At 30.3% G+C, this 16329-nt stretch overlaps 2 protein-coding genes across 2 annotated transcripts; both read right to left on the reverse strand.

Moving 5' to 3' along the window:
- Positions 1–2358: 2358 nt before the first annotated feature.
- On the reverse strand, positions 2359–7007 carry LOC105621395 (probable maleylacetoacetate isomerase 2). The gene is made up of 5 exons (XM_012202863.1): positions 6987–7007; positions 5840–5891; positions 3244–3392; positions 2956–3160; positions 2359–2588 (listed from the first exon to the last, which is right to left on the reverse strand). The coding sequence occupies exons 1-5, from the start codon at positions 7005–7007 to the stop codon at positions 2359–2361; spliced, it is 657 nt and encodes a 218-aa protein (XP_012058253.1).
- A 5063-nt stretch (positions 7008–12070) lies between these two features.
- LOC105621396 (probable maleylacetoacetate isomerase 2) lies at positions 12071–15085 on the reverse strand. Its single transcript, XM_012202864.1, has 5 exons — positions 15065–15085; positions 13968–14019; positions 12939–13087; positions 12660–12864; positions 12071–12300 (listed from the first exon to the last, which is right to left on the reverse strand). The coding sequence occupies exons 1-5, from the start codon at positions 15083–15085 to the stop codon at positions 12071–12073; spliced, it is 657 nt and encodes a 218-aa protein (XP_012058254.1).
- Positions 15086–16329: the final 1244 nt, after the last annotated feature.

Here is a 16329-nt window from a genome sequence, read left to right on the forward strand (position 1 = left end):
ATATATATATATATATATATATATATATATATATATATAGAGTCATATGTATAAATTGTATGTGTGTGAATTGCATTTTATCATTATAAAATTCACTAACTTAGTATCCCAAACTCCGACGGGATCGCTGTTTTATCGATTCAATAAGACTTATGTATACGTGTCATCAACATATCATTACTTACTAAGTCTATTCCATACAATTGCGTAAATGTAGTTGTAAGTGTAGTTATAGTTGTGAGAATTGACCAATCATGGTCGAATATTCGGCTGTGATTGCTGAATTTTTACACTCACTTACAACTATGCTTAGGCATACAATTAGAATAAGATTTACATCAATATCTCACGAACACATATACATAATTTTTCGTAGAACATATCATACAGAATTAAGTCTAAGGTCAAAATACATAAGAAAACGTAAGCAGTAAAACAAAAACAGTAAGAAAATCAACATGTAGAATTTGCTACTGTTTACGTTTATAGATTTATGGTCTCTATCGTAATTGACCAATTCGCTTACTACTTACGTTTTATTATGTAAGTGCCAGACTCCTAATTCCAAGAATTCGACTTTGTTTCTTCCTGTAATATATTAGTTTGTAGCCTCCAATTCCGTAAGTACAAATTATAGAGTTTGTATATCAAGCAAATGTTGTCACGATAGTTTTAGATGTCATATTAGAACTAATTGTAAGGCGATTTTAATTTCAAAAATTGTTATTCTCGGTATAAATTCCTCGCTAGATCATTAATGCAATACTTCAATTCTGAAAAAAGATTTCCAAATCTGTATCATTTTACAAAAATCACGTTATATCAGTAAAACAGACGACTTTAGGATCCCCTTAACAGTATAAATTAAAAAAAGGTGAAAAAAAAGGTATGCCATAAAATGCACACTCATAAAAAAATTATTGCTTCAATCTTTTATGATTCTATATCAAGTTAGACATAATGCATTGCGGTGATCTATCGTACAATTCTTAGCATTCAAAACTGTATGCGATTGTAATCAGCGCGCGAACTATATTTTTAGACCTCCATAAAATCTTCAAAATAATCAAAATTTTTTGACACAAGTTAGACCTGTCAATTAGATGAGATTAAGAACGAAATACATGTATTTGATCCTCGCTCATTTGTAAAAAATAATTTGAACAGCACAAAGTTAATACATATTTTATTACATTGTATAAATTAACTCAAAGTATGAAAAAATGTCGATCAAATTTCGGAGATATTAAATACTTCAATACAAAGATGTAACTACAAACAATAATAGAATATAAGTGTAAACAAAACGAAGAAATCGAATATACTCTAAAATTGGAATATCAAAAAAATATACATGATTTGTACTTTTTGTTGGTATTCTGGGAGATATTGAGCAGAGCACATTCCTTTATTATACAATATTCCCCTGTGAATTCGATCGCTTCAAGTTTTGAATTTGCCTGCATGTACTTCGTTATCACATAAACACGAGTCACTATCCTACATACCAGCGAAGATTTCGGGATATTCACTAAAATTTAATAGCGACATTTCTTCATCAGCATCTTTTCTTTTTTCTTTACATACTATAAGCAAGTATAAAATATAAAAAATTATAATATATATATATATATATATAAAAATTAAACTTTTGATTTTAACAGAACATATTTAGTAGATCAATATATCTTTATAAAATATAGTGTAAAAATACCGCGAGAAGATAAATTTTGATCATGTAAAATCGTAGAAAATGTAACAAAATAAAAAATAGGCCAATACATATTTTCCTTTGCTCTTGCACGACTACAGAAATGGCTTAAGGATCTTTGTTCTAAAATAAGCGGCATTGTATATTATAATAAGATATTCAAATCAAAATCAATATATTTGCCCGATATATTCGCTTTCGTGACGCCGCTAACCATTTCAATGCTAATATGCAGTTCATAAATGATAAAAGGTGAATCTGTACCAATCTGAGTATAACTATTATCAAGATAATGCAATTTCTCAGCTAAAAGTATATAAGTAAAAATTAATTTCTTGTATATTCATTATTCCAATGATTGGACCCATTCGTATAATTAATAATACATTCAATCGTTTTTTCATGATAATGGCAGGAGGTTGGACTACATTATTTAATTAATAAATATCAATTTCCTTCTAGATTACAATTTTACGTTATAGAAACAAAACTTTTTGCAATTCAAACACATTGGAAATGCGAACAAATGCAATTAATTAAATGCAATTAACTCATGTTCACCTTTTATCACTATGATACCACAAGATGGACCACCTCTTTTCACCCCTAAAAAATTAGAAGAGGAAAAGGGTGGTCTGCCTCGCTTGCTACTTGGTCGCTTCGGGCGGACAATCAGGCTGATTGTTGGGATGAGCCGCAGTGAAGGCCGGATGGTGTTCTAAATGACGGTCTACCCTCAGAATCGTAGGGAAGGGTCTGAGATCAACGTGAAATCTTCGTGCGTTGAATATCTGTGGTACCAAGCAACAATCCGCTAATGTAATCTCGTCACCGACACAATATTTGCCTGCGCTCGACGATAACAACTTCTCCACAGCTAAAATTATTATTAGTACTTAATTATGCACATATTCATATATTAACAAGGCGTGTAGTTTCCTTTTTAATATATGCAGAGATTGTGGAATTACGTGATTACGTATTTTCCTCGATAAACTTGATATTCAATAAATAATTATAATTACAAATATTTGTGACCTTCATATTACCAGCGTTAAAGGCAATACAAAGTAACTATTTATTTTTTGCATTTGTAAATGTTTATTAAAAATTTATTTATTTAAATTTGAAAGTTTCGTGAAAAAACTTCATATTTGCCTTTTATCACATAAATTTGCAATCCTACACAATATTATTATTAAAATTATTAAAATTATTCTAATTTTTTATTATTATTGTAATACCTGTAAATCCTCTAGTAATCCAATGCTGCGCCCATTCCTTCTTACGTTCTTCTCCGACATAGATTAGAACAACAAGATTTTGCAATGGTTGTATACCACTGGCAATTACTTCACAAATCTCTCTCACTCTAGCTCTTTTGACAGGATCCGCCGGCATCAATGGACGATTTGGCCTAGTTTCTTCCAAATATTGTAGGATATTCAACTATATTAAAAAGATTGTTTATTATTATTCTAAAAAAAAAGGTCAGGACAATTACAAGAATATTCATGACCGAATTTACTCACAGACTCTATCAAAGTATGATTGTCAATATGTAGCGCAGGGACTTGCTCCATTGGATTAATCTCGCGGAATTCATTGGAATGTTGTTCTCCACCACTCTTCACCAAACTAACAGGCTTTATATCATATGGTATCTCCTTTAGGTTCAATGCTATTAATGAATATCAGAAACTTAAATCTATAAACATTAGAAACGTATGTAAAAAATAAACTCTCCCCCCACAGTAACAATAAAACTAATTCCATCTATGAAATGATATAATATTATAACCGGTTCATAATTAATTCATAATTTCTTATTCAAGAAATTTATTTCAAATCTAAAGTAATATCTTAATATATAACAGCAAATATAACTCTGTGGGCAGTATTCATTGTCAGTTATTATTTTAAGATCGTTAAGATGTTAATATGGCTCTCTAATTGATTCATGTAGAAATATTCTTAAAATCCTAAGAAACATATAGTGCCTACAAAGCGTTAAAAAAACGCTAAAAAAAAATGTATACAAGCGTCTTTTTAGAGCTTTGCAGGCGTTGCTGTGCTAGCTAAAATCTTAAAACTGTACGTAAGATGATTCAAAATATATGAATATCATTCTATAAAATATAATTAATTTATAACATACTAAGATTACATTTGAGATGATTTAAAATAAAAGAACTAACTATCACGAATACCAGCTTATAAATTTCATCCATAAATTAAGATTATATCCTGATTACAATTCTTTGTTATATAAAATATCTTGCATAAAAATATTAAATCAAGAAAACTTTACCATAACAATAAATTCATTCGAAATACATCTTTTAAAATTTAAATGGAAAAATAAAATAAGACATAACTTTTATTTTTTATAAGTACAAATCTATAAACAAGATTGTCACAAATTCTTTATTCTAAAATTCCATAACTTTTTTGTGACAAAATTTCATGATTTTTCCTGACTTTCAATAATATTTAAAAATGTTGTGTTCTGATTTTGGAAACCGTTAAATGTTTTGTTCAAAGATCAATGTAACATAGCAATGGAAATGTTTAATGTTATATTTTTTATTATTAAGTCAGAAATTCGAAAATGCGTAGATGTAATAATAAACTTCTTTAAAGCTAAGAATTTTTTTATTTTCCAGAAAATTTTGCAAATTCCCCTGGAATTCTTTTTTCGATTCTCCTTGCCGTTTTCAATTTTCTTGACGATTTTCTCATTTTCAATTTTGACAATCCTGATAAAAGTTGAAATCAAAATATACTATTTTGTATATAGTGTATTGAATCGAATAAAAATGGTTTATAAGGGGCAATCAAGAATAGCAGCGTGTTGCCGATATTACAGAAAATAAATTTAAAAATTCCCTGACTTTTCCAGGTTTTTTAGATAACAGTGGCATGACTAATATCAAATATGCAATAAATAAGTAATTTTAATATTTAGAAACAGGGATTATAAGAAAGCTATATTACTAAAAATAATATATATTTAGAAGCTTAGCAGCATAAAATGAAATCTTAGATGCAAATTCAAACGAACAAAAAAAAAATATTGATTCGAAAAAAGAATGCAGTAATATATTATTATAAAGTAAAAAAATTAAAGAAAAATTATTAAATGAAATGAATATAAATTTTAATAAAATCATTTTGACTATTTTAATTTTACAGTTTGAGAAATAAAAAATATATTTAATAAAATATGTATCTTAATTATAACAAAGTTTAATTAAAGTGTTAATTAAGTATCGTATTAGATTAGAAATTAAAATAAAAAGTAAACTTTACATTGTGAGAAATGTCTAATTTCTAAATTAAAAAAAAAAATAATCACATTTCTTTTAACATAACTGATGATGACTGATGCATGATCCAGTACATAGTTATTCGCGCTATAAATGCTGCGCGTTCTCTTAGCGCCGAGACACTATCATATCTCTGAATAATGAGACTAAGAGAAAATAAATATTGATTATAAATATAGATATTCAGTTAGATATAGATATTATTTAAAAAAATATAAACAATAAATAACAAGAAGAGGCTACAAACCAGATTTTTATGTATTTCTTTTTCTTGGGTCCAAAACTCAACTCTGTCAACCAGTATCATTTTATCTTTAAACTATAATAGTAATAAGGCTCAATAAATTTAAAAAAACAGAAAGAGAAAGGACTATGAGCCTAAGATTAATCATTATAAATTAAAATTTGAAACCATTAATAAATAAACATGTCATTTAGTTAAAATATAAACTTTAATTTGCTGATAATAAACAAACCAAAACCAAACATTTCGATCGTTGTTGGATTATTATCAATGTAAACAAAAATAACAGTGGAAATATTACATAGATATGATATATAAAAATTATAATTTGCTCTCGATCGCAGTATTAATTAATAATCAATCTCGCTCAATATGAAATAAATGTTGTAATCGATAACCATGTATTCTTCTGGTTTGTGTATGTAGACATACTTTTTTCATTTTATCTTTGTTTACCAAATATTGAACAAGGATAAAAGATACTCAGAAGTTGAAACAATTGACAAGTTTTTTTATGTGTTTGTAATATATAAAATCACATAAATTCTCACTCACCAATTCTTACCCTCCAGGAGCAGGAACTTCGCCAATAGGAATAAAGCACCGGCTGTAAAACGAAATAAGAGAGCCATGAATAATCTGCAAAGCTCAATTACGTAAGTCAACCTTGAAAATTTAACATAATCAAAGTTGTAAAACTACATTCACACTCTAGAAAAAAATGTAAAAAAAAGTATAATCACTGATAGATATAAACAAAAATAAACTGTTGAAATGCGCATTCATTACATCTGTTGATATTATGTGATGCTAATGATGGTCCATTTAGCACATATTCTACTACTTTAGATAAGCATGCTAACTGATTAGGTGATTTGTGGAACTTATCACATAAAAAAATTTTTTTAAATGGATATTTTTTGGTAAATTTTAACCACAAAGTATATATAAAAAATTTTCAGTCTAATGTCCAAGAATATTTGAAAAAGGATACTTTTGAGAAACGCTTTTCGTCAAAATCAAATAATTTTCTCTTATAAATTTATTCATGCAATTTTTATAAATAACGAAAATCTCAAAAAAGAAGTTTAGAAGGTTCATCATGAATATTGATGATAAGAAGAAATGTGAAATACATAAGTATTAAGTTTGCAATTCTGCAAATAATATAAAAACGTTTAACTTTTGAATTTTTGTATTTTTAGTATGATATACTTTTTACAAATTTCATTCGCTTGCAGGCTGAAATTTTGAAGAAAATAATTCTGTACGCATGTATATGAGTTGTATATTCTCTACTCTATTCTATCATGCATGCTATCAGCATGTTATATTTACATTATCAAATATATTCGTTAGTTAAGGAAAGAATTTCGCTACTGTGATTCTTTCTTTTTGAACGGAAATAGAAACTGACCGTAAGATGCGCGTTCACTTGACAATCGTAAGGAATAAATGTAAGTAGTAGGATTTATTTTCGCGCAATCGCGGATTTCAGGGGCAATTGTACATACACCGGTATTTGTCCAACGAAATTTACCGGTGCGATCATTTCGAGATATTGCAGTGAAATAATGCGTGATCACCAGTACAATATTTGCAGAACGGCCGATTCTGATGCTATCTCATTTTCCTTTCTCGGCATTTGTCTATTTGCATTTTGCCTGCCTACATAAAGGTTAATTCGCGCGTAAATACTCACCTTACCCATCGCGGACATCATCGGCCTCTCGCGGACAGCGTTCACCTTTCGCCACTTTTCGCTCGACTCGATTATCCGATCGATAACTCTGATTTATGCCACCGAATCTGTCAGAAGTAATTTAGAATCGCGATGAACGCGCGAAATTTTTCCCTTTTATTTTCGAGATTGCCGTTTCTTTTCTCTAACTCTCTTCACTACTCTTCACGCTCCGCTGTTCCATCCACCGGTCCTCCCCGCTCTAATGTCTCGTGATCACTTATGATGCAAGTAGACAATAGGTATGTTCTTTTTCGAAGAATTTTGAATTACTGAACTAGTTCTGTTGCGGACAGGGTTGCCAACTTTTTGAGAGATTTTCTTACACGAGCATGTCAGACAAGAGGTCTGTTTTCTGTGGCTGAACTAGTGTGCATTTTTGGAATTTAATGTGAGATAGATATACGTTTAATAATTGTTTCAAGCGAGAAGGAGAGTTCTAGAATAGTCTTCTGCAGAAACAGATAACAAATCATATATAATATGCCTGATTTATTCTTCGGTCTTAATCCTAAAATTTTAAAATTCAGCCAATAGAATATAGATTTTAGATAGGACTAATTAAGATTGGCAACCCTATTGGTTGAATTTAAAAATTAATTTTAGGTTTAAGAATCAAGCATAAAATCCAAAAATCTACAAAAAGAAATCTGAGAGAAGACATGATAGTCTTTTTTCTAAATTTTAATTGTGTGCATTCCCTATTTTTTTTGATATTTTATGAGTAATAAAAAATTTGTACGCGTCGAACAGGAGCATGTTGGAGCATTCGACGCGACAAATCTAAAAATGGAATGTTCAATTGTCGTGTCCGCCACAGAACTAGTTCAGGCAAAATTTATTCGAATAATTAAGTGTACAATTTCGAGTAATTGAGTGTACTACTTATCGTTTTAATCTTTTTTTCTCGTTTGCATCTCTACTATGAAAGTACTTATACATACACTATCGACACAAAAAATTTTTTCGCTATAAGCAATGTGAATATACATAGCGTGATCTTTCTTTCTTTCTTTCTATCTTGCTTACAAAATATCTACGCGTCTCACAAGCTCAATGTTACTATATTAAGCCGGTTCTACATTAGTTACAAATCGATCGCAAGTTTGTTGCGGCAGCCAATATGAAGCGTTGATTTCAAAATGCAAGCTTTAGATTGGCTATCGCAACAAACTTGTGATCGGCTTGCAACTAATGTAAAACTGGATTTATATTGGGTGTGGGAAAAAGTTCGTGGCGTTTTTCCCGCTAGGTGGCATTAAATTCTCAGCAGTCGGCAACTACTAATCGCATCGGCAACACTAGACGTGCGTTTAAAAAGTGACGTTTTAATCTTTGTTTTGAGCCGAAAAAGATTGAAATCGGTGAAGTGGATCAAAAGTTATTTTATGTTGAAAATGGAAATAAACAAGGAAAAAATTCGCTACATTTTGCAGTATTACTACGATAAATGCAAGAATGCTGCACAGGCTTGTGAAAAAATTTGCGCTATTTACGGTGAAGATACTCTATCAAAATCAGCAGCACGGAAATGGTTCGCTCGCTTTCGTGCTGGAAATTTCGATGTGAAAGATGAACCTCGCTCCGGTCGACCAATCACTGAAAAGTCCGATGAAATCACGGTAAAAGTCGAGCGTGATAAGCATGTGAGCACTGTGGAGATTGCCAGGGAACTAGGCATCGACCACAAAACAGTTTTAAATCATTTACACAAAGCTGGATACAAAAAGAAGCTCGATGTTTGGGTTCCTCAGTTGAGTGTTAGGAACATGATGGACCGAATTAACATTTGTGATACGCTACTGAAACGGAATGAAATTGAGCCATTTCTGAAGAGAATGATAACTGGTGATGAAAAATGGATCACGATCTATAATCTAGTTGGATACGACAATGCAACTAGAAAAAGATCGTGGATAAAGGAAGGAGAGAAGGCGCAAACAATCGCAAAACCTGGATTGACGAGAAAGAAGATGATGTTGTGTGTGTGGTGGGACTGGAAGGGAATCGTTCACTATGAGCTGTTATCGTCCAATCAAACAATTAATTCCGAACTCTACTGTGAACAACTGCAGAGATTACAACAAGCAATTGAAAGGAAGCGGCCAGAATTAATCAATAGGAGAGATGTCGTCTTCCATCACGACAACGCTCGACCACACACATCTTTGATGACTCGGCAAAAATTGCGAGAGCTTGGCTGGGAAGTTTTAATGCATCCACCGTATAGTCCTGACATAGCACCCTCAGACTATCATTTGTTTAGGTCTCTGCAGAACTCTCTTAATGGTGTAAAGCTAACTTCAAAAGAGGCCTGTGAAAATCACTTAGAGCAGTTTTTCGATCAGAAACCACAGAAGTTCTATCGCGATGGAATTATGGCTCTTCCCCAAAAATGGCAAAATATTATAGAAAATAATGGAGCATATTTGGTTTAAATAAATTGATTTCAATACTCTAAGAAAAACACTTTAATTTTACTAAAAAGTCACAACCAACTTTTTCTCGTACCCAATAGAATTCTCCCGTTCATCGCCATTACGATTTTATGCACATCCTCTCATGAAAACATCACGCGCCATTTATTTTATTTAACACAATCATAACGGAAATTTCAATTTTACATATTACCTCTTTCTACGTAATATTATCTCGTCGGACTTGGTATTAGCATACGCGCATATCGGTTTCATCCAACTTTTACTCATTATTCTTATATTTTTTATTTCCTACTAGAGAATTATTTTACTTCCTACTATGCGAACAATTCAAATGCGAATCAAATCAGATAAGATTCGATTCAGATTTAAATATTTATGATTTGAGACCGAAATTTTGTTTATCAAAAAATCCTGATTGCAGATAGAAGGTTAGAAGATATGTTCTAATTCGATTTGATTCAATTCGGTATAAAAAAAATTTTGATTCGCACATCTCTACTCTCTACTTAAAGTGTAACTTTTATATCTCTCGTGTGTTATCACGCGTGTTGATGACACCAGTTAATTTGAAATGAGACAGCAAGAAAATATATACATAGTAAAGAGTCTCTACGGAATTACAGAGAATCAATGGAATCTTATTTATAATTAGGGACAAAAATTGAATAATCATCGAACTCCAAAAATCTCGCCGCGAAAGAAAAGTATACAAATAAAGACTACTTTAAAGTAACATTACACGATTAATAATACTGACAGTAATATTGAATCAGTAATACTGACAGTATGCATCAATATTTTTAGTACTTTTACAACCTTACATGATCAGTATTATTAGCAATATATTTCACATTAGTTTTACGTACAATATCTATTACACTGTGATATACTGCGACACAGATCCTAATAAAGCGATACTCGAGAATCAAAATCTAAATCACCGTCAGTATTCTATCCACCAATATTAAACACATAGAATCAATAATAGAGATGCAACAAATATCCGGTAACTATTCGATAGGCTTATCCAACTGGTTTTTTATAATTCGACCGTTTGGCCGGATAATCCGGCCGGTGCAAAAATTGTTTTCCACAATTTGAATATAAAAATTATTTAAATAAATCATATATAAATTTTAATTTCAAAATATTTTATTATATATATATTTGACCAATCTATAAAAAAATTACATTACTCTTTTATTAATGCTTAAATATTAATTAAACATATTCTATGTAACATATAAATATTAATTAAACATATATAATGTAACATAATTTTCTTACTCTTATCTAATCGTCTAACCTGCGATTAAGAATGAAATGCCTACATGTATTTGATCCTCGTTCATTTAAATGTAAAAAATAATTTGAACAGTTTTACAAACATTTACAAAGTTAATACATATTTCATTATATGTATAAATTAACTCAAAGTATGAAAAAATGTCGATCAAATTTTGGAGTTATTAAATACTTCAATATAAAGATACAATTATAAACAATAACAAAATATAAATGTAAACAAAACAAAGAAATCCAATATACTCTAAAATTGGAATATCAAAAAAATATACATGATTTGTACTTTTTGTTGGTATTTTAGGAGATATTGAGCAAAGCACATTCCTTTATTATATATTCCCTTGTGAATTCGATTGCTTCAAGTTTTGAATTTGTCTGCATTATTTCGTTATCACATTAACACGAGTCACTAGCCTACATACCAGCGAAGATTTCGGGATATTCACTAAAATTTAATAGCGACATCTTTTCTTTTTTCTTTACATACTATAAGCAAGTATAAAATACAAAAAATTATTATATATATATAAATTAAACTTTTGATTTTTAACATAACATATTTAGTATAGATCAATATATCTTTATAAAATATAGCGTAAAAATATCGCGTCAAGGTAAATTTTGATTGATTATGTAAAATCGTAACAAAATAAATAAAATAAATAACAAAATAAATAAAAAATAAGAAAATGTAACAAAATAAAAAATAGGCCATACATATTTTTTTTGCTCTTGCACGACTACAGAAATGATTTAAGGATCATTGTTCTAAAATAAGTGACATTGTGTATTTTATAATTATAAAAGGATATTCAAATCAAGACCAATATTTGCCCGATATATTCGCTTTCATGACACCGCTAACCATTTCAATGTTAATATGCAGTTCATAAATGATAAAAAGAATCTGTACCAATCTGTATAAAAATACTCTTATCAAGATAATGCAATTTCTCGGCTAAAAGTACATAAGTACATAAGTAAAAATTAACTTCTTGTATATTCATTATTCCAATGATTGGACCCATTCGTGTAATTAACAATTCAGTCGTTTTTCATAATAATGGAAAAAGATTGGACTACATTATTTAATTAATAAATATCAATTTTTTTTCTAGATTACATTTTTAGTTACGTTATAGAAACAAAACTTTTTGTTCTAATTCAAACACATTGGAAATGCGAACAAATGCAATTAAACTCATGTTCATTTTTTATCACTATGATATCACACGATGAACCACCTCTTTTTATCCTTCTAAAAAATTAGAAAGGGAAAAGGGTGGTCTGCCTCGCTTACTACTTAGTCGCTTCGGGCGGACAATCGGGCTGATTGTTGGGGTGAGTCGTAGTGAAGGCCGGATGGTGTTCTAAATGACGGTCTACTCTCAGAATTGTAGAAAAGGGTTTGAGATCAACATGAAATTTTCGTGCATTGTATATCTGTGGTATTAAACAACAATCCGCTAATGTAATTTCATCGCCGACACAATATTTGCCTGCGCTCGACAATAACAACTTCTCCACAGCTAAAATTATTATTAGTTATGCACATATTCATACATTAACAAGGCGTGTAGTTTTTAATATATGCAGAGATTGTAAAATTACGTGATATTTTGCTGGATAAACTTGATATTCAATAAATAATTATAATTGCAAATATTTGTGACCTTCATATTACTAGCATTTAAAAGCAGTATATTAAATAAAGTAACTATTTATTTTTTCATTTGTAAATGTTTAAAAATTTATTTATTTAAATTTGAAAGTTTTCGTGAAATATGAAGAAAACTTCATATTTGCCTTTTATCACATAAATCTGCAATCCTATACAATATTACAATTATTACAATTATTCTAATTTTTTTTATTATCATTGTAATACCTGTAAATCCTCTAGTAATCCAATTCTGCGCCCATTCCGTTTTACGTTCTTCTCCAACATGGGTCAGAAGACCAATATTTTGCAATGGTTGTATACCACTGGCAATTATTTCGCAAATCTCTCTCACTCTAGCTCTTTTGATAGGATCTACTGGCATCAATGAACGATTTGGTCTAGTTTCTTCCAAATATTGTAGGATATTCAACTATATTATAAAGATTGTTATTATTCTAAAAAAAAGATCAAAACAACTACAAGAATATTCATGAATTTACTCACAGACTCTATCAAAGTATGATTGTCAATATATAGCGCAGGGACTTTCTCCATTGGATTAATCTCGCGGAATTCATTGGAATGTTGTTCTCCACCACTCTTCACCAAATTAACAGGCTTTATATCATATGGTATCTCCTTTAGGTTCAATGCTATTAATAAATGTCAGAAATATTTAAATCTATAAACATTAGAAACGTATTTAAAAAATAAACTCTCTCAGTAATAATAAAACTAATTCTATCTATGAAAGGACATTATAGCCGGTTCTTATTTCAAGACTTATTTCAAGTCTTAAGTAATATCTTAATATTCTAATACAACTCTATAGACAGTATTCATTGTCAGTTACTATTTTAAGTTTACAGTTTTAAGACAGTTTTAAGATGTTAATTCGGCTCTCTGATTAATTCATGTAGAAATATTCTTAAAATCCTAAGCAGCACATAGTGCCTAAAAAGCGTTAAAAAAAGCGCTAAAAATGTATACATAATAAAAGTATACATCTTTTTAAAGCAGGCGTTGCTGTGTTAGTTGGAATCTTACTATAATATTGTATATGTTACATCTACTTGAATCTGAATCAGCCAAATAGTAGATAATATATTGAAATCGTTGCATGTCTATTTCTATTGATGTACTCGGATGAAGGTCATCAAAATTTAAGTAGCTTATCTAAAAAGTTCAATGTCGATGATACACTTGCATCTTCAATAATAAATTATATAACTATTATATAATTATTAAACCTGACTATTCTCAGTTTTCACAACTTTCCCTGATTGTTTTTAATTCCTTATCTTTTTTTGGTTTTTATATTTGGAATCCCTGGATTCCAAAACTCAACTCTGTCAACCAGAATATCATTTTATCTTTGTTGTTTTATCTTTGTTTATCTTGTTTACTGATCAAGGATAAAAGATACTCAAAGTTGACAGAAGTTGATACAATTGATAAATTTTGGAATAAGTTTTTATGTGTGTGTGTAATGTATAAAATAATTTTTCACTTATCACATAATTTTTCACTTACCAATTCTTACCCTCCAAGAGCAGGAACTTCGCCAATAGGAATAAAGCACCGGCTGTAAAACGAAATAAGAGCTATGAATACTCAGCAAAGCTGAATTACGCAAGTCAATCTTGAAAATTTAACATGATCAAAGTTGTCATTCATATTCAATTTAATAATCTAAGTTGTGTACTACATTCACACACTAGAAAAAAATGTAAAAAAAAAAGTATAATCATTGATAAATATGAACAAAAATAAATTGTGAGTGTCCAAATACACATTCATTAAAACATGTTTATATCACATCTGTTGATATTATGTGATGCTAATGATGGTCCATTTAGCACATATTCTACTACTTTAGATAAGCATGCAAGGAATAACTCATTAGGTGATTTGTGAAACTTATCACATAAAAAAATTTTTTTAAATGGGTATTTTTTGGTAAATTTTAACCACAAAATATATGTAAAATATGTAAAATATGTAAAAAATTTTCAGCCTAATGTCCAAGAATATTTGGAAAATACTTTTGAGAAACGCTTTTCATAATATCAAATAATTTTCTCTTATAAATTTATTCATGCAATTTTTATAAATAACGGAAATTTCGAAAAGGAAATTTAGAAGGAAGTTTAATATAATTAACATCAAATCATTTGTTAATTATTTATTTATTAATCTAAAGTTAATTTAATTATAATTTGAAATAAGCCATGATATTATATTAATTTTTAGAAAATATATTTTAAGAAAATATGCGAACTTTTTTACTCCATTATCAAATATATTCGCTAATCAAGAAAAGAATTTCTTCATTGTGTTATTTTTTCTTTTTGAGCAGAAATAGAAATCGCCCGTAAGATGCGCGTTCAATTGACAATCGTGGCGAGTAAATGTAATGGAATTTATTTTCGCGCAATCGCGGATTTCAAGAGCAATTATCCAACGAGATATACCAGTGCGTCAATTGGAGATATTGCAGTAAAATAATGCGTGATCACCAGTACAGTATTCGCAAAACGGCCGATTCTATCTTATTTTCCTCTCTCGACATTTATCTATTTGTATTTTGTTTGTTTACATAAAGGTTAATTCGCGCGTATAATACTCACCTTACCCATTGTGGACATCATCGGCCTCTCACGGACAGCATTCACCTTTAGCCACTTTTTGCCTGACTCGATTATCTGATCGATGACTCTGATATTATGCCACCGAATCTGTTAAGAAGTAATTTAAAATGAACAGTGAACGCGCGAAACTCTTCCCTTTTATTTTCGAGATTGCTTTCGAGATTTCTTTTCTCTAACACTCTTCACACTTCACTGTTCCGTCCACTGGTCTTCCCCGCTCTCTCGTATCTCATGATCACTCGTAATGCAAGTAGATAATAGATCTGTTCTTTTTCGAAGATTTCTGAATTCTACTAGTTCTTTTGCGAGCAGGGTGGCCAACTTTTTGAGAGATTTTCCTACGAGCATATCTGTATAATGCCTGATTTAGGGCATAATTGGACATATTTTGGGTAATTTTCTTTATGCATATGGTTATGTGACTATGTGTGGAATGACCTTTAATCCTTATAACCGCAACACAGTTCTTGCATAACGCATAATGTAGTACATAAGGGAATCAACCAATTGAAATTGTTTTTTTCTACGAAATGGGAGTAAAGAAAAGATTCTGATTAATTGATTCGCTCATGCATTGTGCGTTTTGCAAAAGTTCGTGCTGCAACCTTTATTCCTAAAGTCCTAAAATTCGGCCAATGAAATATAGATTTTAGTAATTACTAATTAAGACTGACAGCCCTATTGGTTGTATTTTAGGATTTTAGATTTTAAGACCCAAGCATAAAATTCAAAATAGAAACCTGAGAGAGGACATGAGAATCTTTTTTCTAAATTTTAATTATATGCTTCTCCTATTTTTTTTATATTCTATGAGTAATAAAAGATTTGTTCGCGTCGAATACTCCAACGTGCTCCTATCATAGGTCTTACTCACTCCAATTAACTCGTTGGAGTGAATAGGAACTATGGAAGGGCATGTTGGAGCATTCGATGCGAACATCTCTAAAGATAGGAAATCCATTTGTTATGTCAACTTGTGTTAAATGAAAAGCATCCCTAGTTTGTTAGACAGGTGCTAAGACTAACATGGCTGCTACTGTGCTGCCTATTCGTCTTCTCGTGACATCGCCCTTTGTCTCGACAATACTTTTCTAATCAGCGAAGAATAAGGAGTACCGAAAGGGAGAGAGAAAGAGAGAAAGAGGGAGAGAAGAGAGAAGAGAGAGAGAGAGAGAGAGAGAGAGAGAGAGAGAGAGAGAGAGAGAGAGAGAGAGAGACGACGACGACGACGACAGTAGTAGAGA

This window comes from Atta cephalotes (assembly GCF_000143395.1).
Source record: "Atta cephalotes unplaced genomic scaffold scaffold00033, whole genome shotgun sequence".
In the NCBI taxonomy this organism is placed as follows: Eukaryota; Metazoa; Arthropoda; class Insecta; order Hymenoptera; family Formicidae; genus Atta; species Atta cephalotes.

Excerpts from the sequence above, each read along its gene's own strand:
- LOC105621395 (XM_012202863.1), bottom strand. The coding sequence starts at position 7,007 with ATGATGTCCGCGATGGGTAAG. Across the intron at positions 5,892-6,986 it reads TGATGTCCGCGATGGGTAAG|CCGGTGCTTTATTCCTATTG; the intron begins GTGAGTATTTAC and ends TTCGTTTTACAG. Across the intron at positions 3,393-5,839 it reads CTCCTGGAGGGTAAGAATTG|CATTGAACCTAAAGGAGATA; the intron begins GTGAGTGAGAAT and ends ATTCATTAATAG.
- LOC105621396 (XM_012202864.1), bottom strand. The coding sequence starts at position 15,085 with ATGATGTCCACAATGGGTAAG. Across the intron at positions 14,020-15,064 it reads TGATGTCCACAATGGGTAAG|CCGGTGCTTTATTCCTATTG; the intron begins GTGAGTATTATA and ends TTCGTTTTACAG. Across the intron at positions 13,088-13,967 it reads CTCTTGGAGGGTAAGAATTG|CATTGAACCTAAAGGAGATA; the intron begins GTAAGTGAAAAA and ends ATTTATTAATAG.